Below are 13072 nucleotides of genomic sequence, written 5' to 3' on the forward strand. Positions count from 1 at the left end.
AGGGGATTTCAACTAGTAATTGAGAGCAGCTTGATCAGGGGTCAACTGGTCCAGCTGGAGGATTACATGGACCTCCCCACAAGTCCCCTCTTCTTTGTCAACGCATATGGCTCAGTGAACCCCTTCAAACAAAGAAAGAAGTACTTGACCAGGTTAGCCCAGGTCTGTTGAGTGTTCCTCCATGCAGTGATCAGATACGTCCCATGTGGCTGGTCACCTTACATTCCCTAGGGAGGGGACAGGGTTCCTGCATCTCTGGGGAGGGGACAGACAGACTCAAAAAGGGAATAAGAGGAGACCAAAGAGTTCTGCCAGCAAAAGTCACTGACCCTGCAATGTCCCTTGCCTGGCCCAAACCTTTCCACAGCTCACTAGGAGGCCCAGACCCAAAAGACCACTCAATAGAGACGACCTCCTTCTCCTCTGTCTACCAGGGAGGTCACCCCAACGCTTGCATTCACGGGTCACATTCAACACCTTCTCACTTGCCACTTATAGACACAATGGTGGCCTTTAATCTCCTGCTTTGTTTGTGCTAATTTTCTAGTCTAATATGCATGTAATTATCCAAGTCACCAAACACGTTTTTTACAAGGATGAAAGGCAAAACACATCTAGCTGAAACATGAATACATCCTGAGAGATATGTACAAGAGCCTTCATAGCACCATTAGTCCCAAGCAGAACAGGGAAATAACTGGCCATAAGGGAACAGACAGGCACAGTGACTTTGTAAAACAGAATAGCAAACGGCATTGAAAAAAACTACTGCTACATGTAAAAATACATGTGAACTGTTCAAATACAACATTAGAAAAACCTAGACATAAATGAATACACAATCTATGATTGTTAAAGATAGTGCAATAACTTATTGATTTTGAAGTGGAGTCTTACTATGTTGTTGCCCAAGCTGGTCCCTAACTCTTGGGCTCAAGTGATTGTCCCACCTCAGCCTCCTGAATGCTGAATTTACAGGCGTGCAACATAGCTTGATAAAACCAGGCAGAGGGCTGGGGAAATGATTTAGTAGGTTAAAGACATTTGCCACCAAGCCAGAGAACCTGAGCTTGATCCCTGAAATCCACATGCTGGAAGGAAATGATTAACTCCTTCAAGATGTGCTCTGATCTCTATAAGCATCCACATACTTACAAATGCGCGCGCGCGCGCGCGCGCGCGCGCACACACACACACACACACACACACACACACACACACACACGAGAGAGAGAGAGAGAGAGAGAGAGAGAGAGAGAGAGAGAGAGAGAGAGAGAGAGAGAGAAGCGCAAACAAACAGCTATATCAACCAACCACTGGGCTAATCATCAGGACGGGTTTCTCTGAACAGGGGCAGTAAGTCCCTGGGAGAGGTACAAAGCCGGCTTCAGGCTCTGCTAACATCTGCTTCCTGAGCAGGATGCTATTATACACGTATTCACCTAGCCAAAGTCATTGCCTGCGTCCATCCATTCCTAGCCCATCAGCTATGCAGAATATAAAGCTCACCCTGAAAATAAGTAAGCCGAAACAGGCGTCCTCGCAGAAAGATCCAGAGGGGCACACAGGCCTGCAACAGACCACCTTTCCCCTCTCTAGCCAGGAGTTTCAACATTTTATCCTCCTTCAAATGCCAAGTGATCAGACACAGTGGACAGTAGAACTTTTGAAAAGCTTGCTTTTCAGGGCAGCCTATCTTGGCCAACACTGAATGGTCTTTTGGTTTGCTGGAGCTAGAAGAATCTGAGACACCTAAACTACAGCTTCTAAAGCTGTGAGTTACACCCTCATGGGATCATGAAACTGAATTTGAGGGTCATGAAAAATCTGGTAACAGTAAAATGTATCTGAACGCTATGACCAACATTAATTCAAAATCAAACACAAGCGAACCCAAGGTTTCACACACCACAGAACCACACTGCAGCCTTTGTTCTGAAGGCAACATGCACACTGTCAATATACATCATGAGTTGCAGTCTTTCTTCCATACATACAAAGTTCCATGCTCTTCCAGAAACATGATGGTTTAATTGTAGAAACAAAGACTTTTAACATTTTTCCACTGTCATTCCTTAGCATGTAAGTACCAAAATTAGTATATATTATGTCAGAGGGTTTGGTTTTTTAAATTACTGTTTGAGTTGCTGACTTGAGGAATAAAAAAACTGTTCAATGAATTTTGGTTTGAGATTAGGACAGAATTTCCAATAATTTCTGAAATGGCCCCAGATACATTTCTACCATTTTATATTATGTATTTATACAAAGTGGCATTTTCAGAATTGGCAATTATAAAATTAAAATACTGATCAACTCTGAAAAATGCTGAAGAAGCTCCATGTTCCATAGAATCAAATATTCAACTAAGATTTCATTCTTTGTATAAAAAGAGGTGCATCCATCTCATTAGGACACAAATTTGCCTTCACCTGTAATAAAGGGTAAAATTATGTGCATCCCAAACAACTGTTTTACAATAAATTTCTTGATTTGTTGTCAGTAAACGATTTGTGTATCATCTTACCTAGCTACACGCCCAAGGTTGCATAACAATTTCTTGGGTGAGAAGGGGTAGCAAATGAAAAAGTTTAAGAGGTTCTAAGCTCAACTATAAGTCTGAACTAGAAAGGGAATTTAGGGTTACTGGCCAAAATGAAGTCTGAACATCCTGTATGGACACCCCCTTCTACCTCCTAATGAGCCCGCTGAGAGGGTGGTGGCACCTCCCGCTTTGGTATTAAGGGAGCACTGTACAGGTAGAAGCCCAGTGGATTTCTCTCTCCACTGAAATACCAACTAAGGAGGAGGAGGCTGTGCACATACAAATTTAGAATGCTAAACACCGATTAGTGTGGAAATCAACAAAACACAGAACAGACTCACAACAGATTAAATAAACAAAACAGAAAGTGGATTCTTCAAAAGAATAAAGAGATGATAAGCTTTTAGGTAGCCTGCTCCTGTTCACCAAAGAGAGAAAAGAGCCAGAGAAAGGATGGGTTGTAACAATGAATTCTGCAGGAAAAAGAAACATGGCCAACTAAGAAAGAATATGGTGAAAAATTCGAAGACTCTGATGAGATGGCCAAACATATAGAAAGGCACAAACCACTAGGACAGATTCATGAGCAAACAGAGAACCAAGGGCTTAAAGTGGATTTCCTGAAGAAAAGCCAAGGATAGATGCTCTGCGGGAAATCTTACCTGATATTTCAAGACAATTAATACCAATTCTTCAAGTTCTTTTTTTAAATTAGAAGGGAAAGAAATAACCCCCAACCCTTTTCACGTGACTAAAATTATCCAGATGCCCCCAAAGACAAAGGTTTTATAAGAAAACTACAGAACAGTGTCTTTTAGGGGTGCAGGTGTAAAAATCTTCAACAAACATATAGAACACAAAAACAAATTTTAAAAGATTATATTCCATGACCTAACAGAATTTACCCCAGGAATGCAAGGCTGCTTTGACATCTGAAAACTCTAGGAATGAAATGCACTATGATAAAGGACAAGCCTCCACAATTTGCTGAACAAAGCACAAAACGTGTCTGACAGAATCTACTACTCCATGATGAAGACAGCAAACGGAGGAGGAAGAGTTGTTTTCCATCTAATATTGGACATCTTCAGAAGCCTACAGCAAACACTGTAATGAATCCAAAAAGTCTTTTCCTGCCTTAAGATCAGGGATAAGATGCCGGGCAGTGGTGGTGCACGCCTTTAATCCCAGCACTCGGGAGGCAGAGCCAGGCGGATCTCTGTGTGTTCGAGGCCAGCCTGGTCTACAGAGTGAGTTCCAGGACAGGCGCAAAGCTACACAGAGAAACCCTGTCTCGAAAAATCAAAAAAGAAGAAGAAGAAGAAGAAGGAGGAGGAGGAGGAGGAGGAGGAGGAGGAGGGGGAGGGGGAGGAGGAGGAGGAGGAGGAGGAGGAGGAGGAGGAGGAGGAGGAGGAAGAAGAAGAAGAAGAAGAAGAAGAAGAAGAAGAAGAAGAAGAAGAAGAAGAAGAAGATGATGATGATTAGGGATAAGAATGTTTTCATCACTTTTATTCATGCAGTAATGGAGGGTCTAGCCCTACATCTAAGGAAGAAAATAAAGTCAACAGCACCTATCTTTCAAAGGAATAAGGAAAACTATATTTATAGGTGACAGGATAGCTAAGGAATCTGAAAAACAGAACTGACAAATCCAGCAAGTTTGTAACATGCGGTATCAGTATACAAAATTGATGCCTTTTCCATCTACTTGCAGTGAACAGTTATAAAATGGAATGAAGAACAAACATTAGAGGCCATGTTGATGGTAATGGATGGAAGAAGCCTACATCAGGTTCACCACTAGGTAAGAATGATGTGTAATTTCTGAGGCGGGCATGAAATCCCATGCCCAAGGAGCTACTGGTAACTGACGGTTGCTGGGAAAAGGACAGTCAGTTTTCTTTAAGAATGTGGGCCCTGGCACGTCAACTATCCTCCAGTGGAGGTCCACACATCTGAGCAGATGGGCAGCACAAACCAGACTTGACAGGTTTAAAAAAGGGGGTGGGGGGATACACAAAGTTGTATGGGGAGGGGAGACATGAATCTGGGAGGATTAGGGTGTATGTGTGAATATGATCAAAACACGTTGTATGAATTTATGAAACAACTAATTTTTTAAATTGAAAAAAGAGAATATTATTAAAATCTAGAAAAAAGTTAAAAGTGGGTTGAAATATTTTGAGCTGAAATTAAAAAATATATATATATTTATAATAGCACCAAAAAAGAACTATGGGGCCTGGGATGCGACTCAGCAGTAGAGCACTGCCTAGTGCTCTGTGAGAGGCTCTGGGTTCCACCCCAGCACCCTCTTCTAGTTTGCTTCTCTGTTGCTATGATAAACACCATGATCAAAAGCAATGTAAGGAGGAAAGAATGTATTTCATCTCACTAGGTCACACCCCAACACTGACTTGCACATGGACTGAAGGGACTGGCAGAAAGAGGGTGGCACCAAGAAGAACTGGCCGTTATTTTTGGGAAAGTGAAAACTCTCCGCTTGACTTTGGTGATGCATTCATAACCATGTGTGTACTGGAAGTCACTGAGCTGGACAGTATGTGAGTTACAGACAGTAAAACAGGTACGAACCAAACAGATCGTGTGCATCTGTATGAAATTAAGCGTGTGTGTGCGACCGCCTCTTGGAATTCTCCTTACACAGGTAGGAAGCTGATATGGGGGGCGGGGGTGAGGGGGAATGGTGTCAGAAGAGTGACAAGGCCAGCTGTTTAGAAAGCACCAAGCAGCCAGTGAAATCGGAGAGTTTGTGTCTCTGAGGTGAGGCCGCCCTGGGACAGAGCTCCACCCTGGATGAGAAGAGCAGTAACTGAGACCCTTTGGGTACCTGGCACCTCGGCTACTCAGAAGTGTCTAAAGTGGGAAACAAACCCAGACTTTGTTTTGAAGACCTAAAAGTCACTTAAAATTTGAATCTCAAATCTGCTTCTGGAAAGCCCCTCCTGAGGCGGTCAGCACTTCACAGTGAGTTAGGAGACCAGAACAGGTGTTTCATGAATCCAGACAAGGGCTGAGGAGGAAGTCAGGCAAACTGGTTCGGCAAGGCTGGGAAAATGAAGGTCAAAACTAAATTAGGGTAAGTCCCAGGGAAAAGTCAGGAATGCATTCCCTCGTCCAAATCCACAAAGCAACGCAAACTGAGTAAGGACTATGAGGGAAAGAAGAGCCAGGGGTGTCACACAAGGAGCTAGAGGCGAGGCAGCCTAGGCCACAGCGTGTTCTCCAGGGTTTCCAAAGCAGCTGCTTGCAGTCTCTTAGCACCTTCTCAGTGTGATAACACTGAAGAGGTCCCCACACCAGTCACTGGTGTCCCTTTTCTCTTCACAGAGATGAGAAAATGCCACCAGGCCTTGTCCTTTGGCCACAGGCAGAGGGAACCGAAGGGCTCTGAGGGGCAGTGCAGAAATGAGTGACCTTCTTCCAGCCCTGTCCTTGCCCTGCACCGCCATCCTCCTGACCAGGGAAGACTCAGGCCTAAGAAGACAATAGCCCGCTGGCCCATTTTCCTCTAATGAAACCAAGTCCCAAATTCAAATCCTGCAAAAAACAAAGACGTGCTAAAGGGCCATCTCTCAACTGCTGGCAAAGTATTCGTTGTCCTTATGGATGGTTTGGCTAGAAGAAGATTTTTAAAAGATGGGGAATAGCTGAAGAAATGAATGCCCATAAGCTCTGGCTATAGACAGTGGCTGCTGATTGTTGCCTAATGCTGGGAATCTCATGATAAATGGAGTGAGAATCCACAGACCGGCACAGAGAGCAGAGAGCTGAGGGAGGTGGCCCAGCACCGAGAGGAGAGATCTGCTGGAGTTATGGACAGTGGGGAGGTGTCTCTGCTGACGTGGTCAATTAGTATGCTCATCTGATTTCACACGGGCAAAACGTGGCCTGTGCTCGTCTCCTTGCCCTTAAACATCCTCACAGCCCTTCCCGTCCCACGGTCCCCAGCTGAGAACATCGAGTCCCATACTTCTCTCCTGAGTAGACACGGGCCCTGCGAGGGAGTGTGTAGGTTTTGGTGTTTGCTCCTTTCCGGAGAGGGTCATCCAGGGGTGACTGGCCGGGAGGATCCTCCAGGGGGTTCCAGTAGCTCTGCTCACACATGCCCCGTAACAAGATTTCGGCCAACTGCCTGGCTATTGTCTGGGAACACAAAGGAAGAACAGCATGATTATTAATCTGTTTTCTATCATCCACTTCATCATTATCATCAGCTGTCACTATGTGTGAGACACTATTGCAAGACTCAGAATGTAAAAGAGTCAGAATTAAATGTTTACTTCTATATGAAAATCACACCCAATTATGGCAAAAGAAAATTTAAGATGCTAAGATATTTAAACACTTTTTAAAAATATTTATTTTTAATTATGAGTAATTGTATGGGGGGATATGTATACACAAGTGCAGGCGAGGCCAGAAATCCTGGGGGTTGTAAGCCACCTGACATGGGTGGGTGCTGGGATCCCAATTCCAGTCCTCTGCAAAGGCAGTGCCTGCACTTAACCACTGAACCACTCTCCAGCCCATGAAGAGTTGCTTAAGAAAGTTCATGCACTTCCAGTACTGCCTTGTCTACATTACACGTTACATAGGCTTTAGACCTCAAACAACTAAACACGTAGCTAAAAGCCTTTCCTACAAGCTCTTGGGTGAACTGCAGATGTTTTCATCACCCTATAGCAGCTGCTTGCTGCAGCTCAAACTCAGAAAAAAGCCAGGACTCAACTTCAATGATGCTATCTTGGGGAGGGGGGGACGACGACACACACGACTCAACATGGCCAGACGTACACTCTAGATACTCAAAATGTCTTCATTCCCAGAAGAACTAAAGACCAGTGTCCTGAGTCATGCTACCACCAACAGGATGCAGCACTTGGGTAGTGGGGTGCCCTGCTTTCAGTCCATTTGGGACCTCCTGGCCCAGAAGTGCAGAAGCCAGCTTTGTGTAATAGGGAAGGCAAGGTGAAGGCTGTAGCTTCTGATGAGAAAGAGCTTTTTACAAAGCTGGTGGGTATTTCTCAGCTCCCTGTGAAAACCCAGAAACACCCGGAGCTTCTCCTTCTAGCCAGTGCAGATGTTTTGCTGAGTCTCTGCAATGTCACTGCCTAGAACATTACCCCAAGTGATATGTAAGAGGAATGCATATACTAAGGAGGGTCTTGTTGATAAAGGCATATTGATATTCTTTTCCGCCCTCCCCCACTCTGTGTGTGCACATACATGTGCACATGTCTCCCCCGCCCCCATTTTCAAACAGGATCCCTGCATCCCAGGATATTCAATCTATAATCACCCAGAGCTGCAAAATAAAACTTCAAGAAATGGGGTTTTCCATCAGGTTTTGTGTTCTTTGGAAGATACAAAGAGTGCTGATGCTCCCTGAGAATGAGCTTTTAAAATAAATGTGTTCCAGAAGAGAACTTTGCTAGGCTTCATCCATATGAAACTTCCTAAAACTCCCCAAGGAAACTTAATGCAACCAAATCATTAGCTTGGTGGCTTCTGAGAACCACTGGGTAAAGGCAAATTTTCTTGATTATCCCTGTGTAGAACCCACTGCCTTTAAATGTCTATAAAAATGTGAAAATAAATGAACCCAGATCATCCCCAACTGAGCCATCTGTATGGATCTCATAAGAACACAATTTCCAGGACCTAAACAGTGCCTGAGCTGTTTCCCTGGGCCTTCAATTCCTGCTTCATTTTGATCTCACTGCAGTCATAGGAGCTAATGGCTTCTGCTGGAAGCTTCGAATGTCAGTATCACCCTCCACTCACTGTGGCAGTGAGATAAGCGTTAAAAGAGAAAAATGAATAAAGAACCTCTCTCTCTCTCTCACCTCCCCCAGCCCCCATCCACTACGAGGCTGTTTTAAAGGGTACATACAATCCAACGGCATTAGGTACATTCACAAGGTTATGCAATCCTCTCCACTATCTAGTTCCAGGACGTTTTCGTCACCCCAAAAAGAAACCCTATACCCTTTAAGCTGTGGCTTCTCCTTTTCCCCCTCTCAAACCCTCAGAACAACTAATGTGCTTTCTGTCTTTATGGATCTGCCTATTGAGAAGATCTCACAGAAACAGATACAACACGGGCTTTCTGTGATCAGCTTCCCTTATGTAGCACAGGATTTTCAAGACGCACCCTTTTGTTGTCGAACAAGACAGACGTACCCCATTTTGTCCACACATTCAGCTTGTTTCCAGTTTTTGGCTGTTAGAAATGAACATTCACGTTCAAGTTTGTGTTTGAAAACTGTTTAAACTCTTTGGCAAAAGTACCTAGGAGTGGCATGCTATGAATATATTTTAAAATATAAAAGTATTTATGTTTTTGCTATGCTTTCACATCAAATCAAGCTCACAAAACAACTTTACCATCTCATAAGTACATCATCCATTTGCAATTATTATCTAAAGTAAGAAGAATCATATAGTTATGAAATAGACTCCTTGGCCCTGCCACAGACCTGCTCCATTGGAATTCCAGAGCTGTGAGGACATGTATTTGTTTGGCATTTCTCAATACAGTTAAGGATGCAGATCATTGGCAGATCACTTGACTAAAACCAAAACCACATGTGGTAGTTTGAATGTAACTGGCCCCCATAAGCTCATAGGGAGTGGCACTATTAGGAGGTGTGGCTTTGTTGGAGTAGGTGTGGCCTTGTTGGAGGAAGTGTGTCACTGTCAGGGTAAGCTTTGAGATTTCCTATGTTCAAGATATGCACAGTGTCTCAGTTGATTTCCTGTTGCCTTTAGATAAAGATGTAGAATTCTCCAGTACCATATAACTAGCCGCCATGCTCCCTGCCATAATAACAATGAACTAAACCTCTGAAACTGTAAACAAGGCAGCTCATTAAATGTTTTCCTTTATAAGAGTTGCCATGGTCATAATGTCTCTTCACAGCAATAGAAACCCTAACTAAGATTCCACATTTCCTCAGATGATTCTCATGCACTCCTTCAGTTCAGTACTCAATGGATTAGAAATGGTTTATGTCACCTGATGACCCCACTAGCTGAGAGCAAAGGCACACCTTCATTCAGAGTGACATAAAGTAGGAAATGTCTCCTCCATGTTAACAACGGCAGATGATAGCTGAAACACCAAGGGCAGTTCCAGCTACCACATAGACTTGAGGAGGCTCCTCCCTGCTCCTCAAGAAAACAATGGAAGATGTCTGTCTATCTATCTGTCTGTCTATCTTTGAGGGTCAACACAAATGCTCCATTTTGAAACATCACCCTTCTCAGTATGCTTCCAAAGCAATTTAAATTGATCCACTGAAAAGCCTCATGGAATTTTGAGAATAAGTGAATTTGAGAGAAAAGATATCTGCAATAATTTTCATAGGTATAATTGCAGGTTCTTATGCCTTAGAGGACCCTAAAAATTCAAAATGCTTTGTCTGAATATAAGTAAGCCAATATAAAATATTAAAGGCCTGATAAGGTCTTGATGGGAAGTGTGTGTGTGTGTGTGTGTGTGTGTGTGTGTGTGTGTGTGTGTGTGAAGTTACTTATCTAGTTCAACCACATATTCTAGAAAGGCCTTCTGTTTAGCTGACTAGCCCCATAAATCATATTTCTACTTCCTAAAACCTTGGAGATACCCAAGTGAAGCATCTCCCATGATCTGATTATCTTAGCCTTGTCCGAATGAACATTCCTAACAACAATTAAGGACAAACATGGGTAACAGAAGACAGACTGCAGATTTATATAGGGCTGTCACATTAATTGTGACACAGAACATTTATTAGTACAGTGAGCACTAGGCCTTCACTTGATGACTGAACTATACAGAGTTTATACAAGATAGACATCCCTTGTACTTCTCTTTTAAGTTTTATGGTCATATCATTATCCAAACAGTTAGTACTTGAGGACCTCACCTGCATGTCCTACCATGGTTAGTATGAATTAAAAGCACACATCTGACCTCTTCCACACATGGGCATCCAGGAGGGCCTTATCCCACCTTTTTTAGGATGCAGAGTGTACACTTCAAGAGAGAACACAGACCACAGGACAGCACTGCACACTCACAAAAGATAACGAGTGCTGGTTAGTCTGTGGAGAAAGCTGCGGGGTGGGCGTCAAATGGGGTGGCCACTTTGGGAACAGCAGCTCCTCCAACTGTTGAACACAGAGTTTTCATATGGCCCAGGAGTTCTACTCTGAGGTACAGAGGAAGAAAGAAGACGTCTGTCCACTCAAAACCTGAACACAAATGTTCTCACAGAAGCAATAGTCATAACAACCCAACTACCCATCGACTGAAAAGAGACTGGGTGGACAAAATGTGTGGACCCAGAAAACAGAAAATTATCTGTCAATGAAAAGAAAATACTGAGGCAATATGAAAGAATCTTAAACATATTTATGCTAAATGAAGGGGGCCAGTCACAAAAGACCATACTGTATAACTGTTTACGTGAAATGTTCAAAACAGGCAAATCCATAGAAACAGCAATGGAATTAGTGACTGTCAAGAACTTGGAGAATGATGGCCGGGTGGTGGTGGCGCACGCCTTTAATCCCGGCACTCGGGAGGCAGAGCCAGGCGGATCTCTGTGAGTTCGAGGCCAGGCTGGGCTACCAAGTGAGCTCCAGGAAAGGCACAAAGCTACGCAGAGAAACCCTGTCTCGAAAAACCAAAAAAAAAAAAAAAGAACTTGGAGAATGAAAGAATGGGAACGGACTACTAATGAGTTTGGGGTTTCACAGAGTGATTACAATGTTCTGAAACTAAACATCAATCATGCTGAAACACTCAACTGTGCTCTCAGAGTGGGTGAGTTACTGCTTCTCAACAGTCTCATGTGGATGTGTGTAATGCAGACACACACGGACTGGTCCTCACGCCTGTCCCACTTACCATTCGCAGGTTCTGTGTCGTTCTCGTTTCCACTGCTCTGAGAAGCTCCCGAAATCTCCCGACTCCTCTCGTCAAGTTCCTGTGTGCACACAGAATTCGACAAGGTTTCCATATGGCATGCATTAATATTAAACATTTTATACACAAATTTCAATGCGTTTTTGTCTATATAAAAGCTGTTGGCTAGAATTCAAGTAAATGATTATTCTAACATACCTGTCTGTCTTGGAGCAACTGACCTAACACTCATGATTTTTGTGTTTGTGCCTTTCAGACTAAGTAAAATTTCCTCAAGGAGACAAAACCTAAAATTCAGTTCCAGGGAAAAGAAAAAAAGGCAAGCTATGTCTCACAAGAGTCTCTTTTCAAACTCACGATGGCCTCCACTAGAGTGGTACTGGAGTCTGCACTTTCACTTGAAAGGGAGACAGTGACCCTGGACAGTGAAGGACTGACTGTCATCAGCAAGGCACTGCATGCAATGTGGATAAGGCTTCTGGCTGAAAATTCCTGAGCAGAACAAAGAGAAAAGGTATGAAAAAAGAGAGACGGCCTCCCTTAACCACTCCAAATCTTTCAGAACAGAAATCACTGCCTAGTAAGTCCATCGCATGAACCCTCCAACTCTGAACTGACAAGAAGAGGCAGAGGGCCAAAGGCCCTCTCTGAGGGTCACTGTGTACTGACTGGTGCCTGGGCCTCCTGTGTGAGATCAGAACACAGTCCACTCATCATCCTATGCGCTCCACAAAGACATATTACATTGAGGACAAATACGTTTTAGAACATCCTAGCCGATATATCCAGGATCTACTTATCCTCCTAGAATGCTGGGTCTGGCCTCTTTGCCTCCCAGCCATTTCCTTTACATTGAGCACTGCCACCATCTATGACATAACCCGGTGATATTTATAACATGCTCATTAGAACACATCTCATCTTTCCAGAAACCCACAGAATAGGTCAGCAGGTGCAATACTGCCAGCCAGCCTCCGCAGGCTGTGACAGACAACTCTTGTTTGGATGGCATTTTAAACCATGCGAAGGTATGAGATAAAAATGTGGCTTCTGTAAGATGCAAGCACCACGAGGGTGACTGAGTCATATCTTATGCCATGTGACTTCCCAGAGTCCTCATTCACAGGAACAGCCCAGAACTTGATGACAATGGCTGACGGGCCCAGTAAGTAAATACTCCCAGGCCCCTCACCCACACAGAGGAGACGGCAGAAGGTCAGACGCTTTGTGGTAGCATAAAGAGAGAAGCCTGTGTTAGGACTCTATCAGGGACATGAACAACAATTAGGGAATAGGCCCTGGGACATGCTAGCTGCTCTGCCCGCCCCTTCACTCATTGTTATGGGAGTGCTGTTCATGGGCAACAACGTCCATTGCTCTGGAGTAATGTGGGAGGGAGGAAACAGTCACAGCTAAAATGGGATGGGAATGGCTATGGTAGCTAATTTTGTTTCCAAATCACCCATTAAACACCCATTGTGGACATAAAGGGTGGCACTCTGGACTGATGACATCAGGGCATGTCTGACGCACTGTCACTGGAGAGACCCTGATAGACCCTCAGAAAGAACTGCCTCGCCAATGTGGAA

The 13072-nt window shown here is 43.9% G+C and overlaps 1 protein-coding gene across 11 annotated transcripts in view; it reads right to left on the reverse strand.

The window, feature by feature from the left end:
* Ttc7b (tetratricopeptide repeat domain 7B) overlaps nt 1–13072 on the reverse strand; it is a 213711-nt gene that overhangs the window by 105520 nt on the left and 95119 nt on the right. For all 11 annotated transcript variants that reach the window (XM_076551222.1, XM_076551224.1, XM_076551223.1 and 8 more), the window contains 2 exons: nt 11466–11544; nt 6540–6712 (listed from right to left, as the gene is read on the reverse strand). In XM_076551222.1, coding sequence (XP_076407337.1) covers nt 6540–6712; nt 11466–11544 — 252 coding nt within the window. The remainder of the gene's footprint in view (nt 1–6539; nt 6713–11465; nt 11545–13072) is intronic.

Source organism: Peromyscus maniculatus, chromosome 14 (assembly GCF_049852395.1).
Source record: "Peromyscus maniculatus bairdii isolate BWxNUB_F1_BW_parent chromosome 14, HU_Pman_BW_mat_3.1, whole genome shotgun sequence".
NCBI classification, from domain to species: domain Eukaryota; kingdom Metazoa; phylum Chordata; class Mammalia; order Rodentia; family Cricetidae; genus Peromyscus; species Peromyscus maniculatus.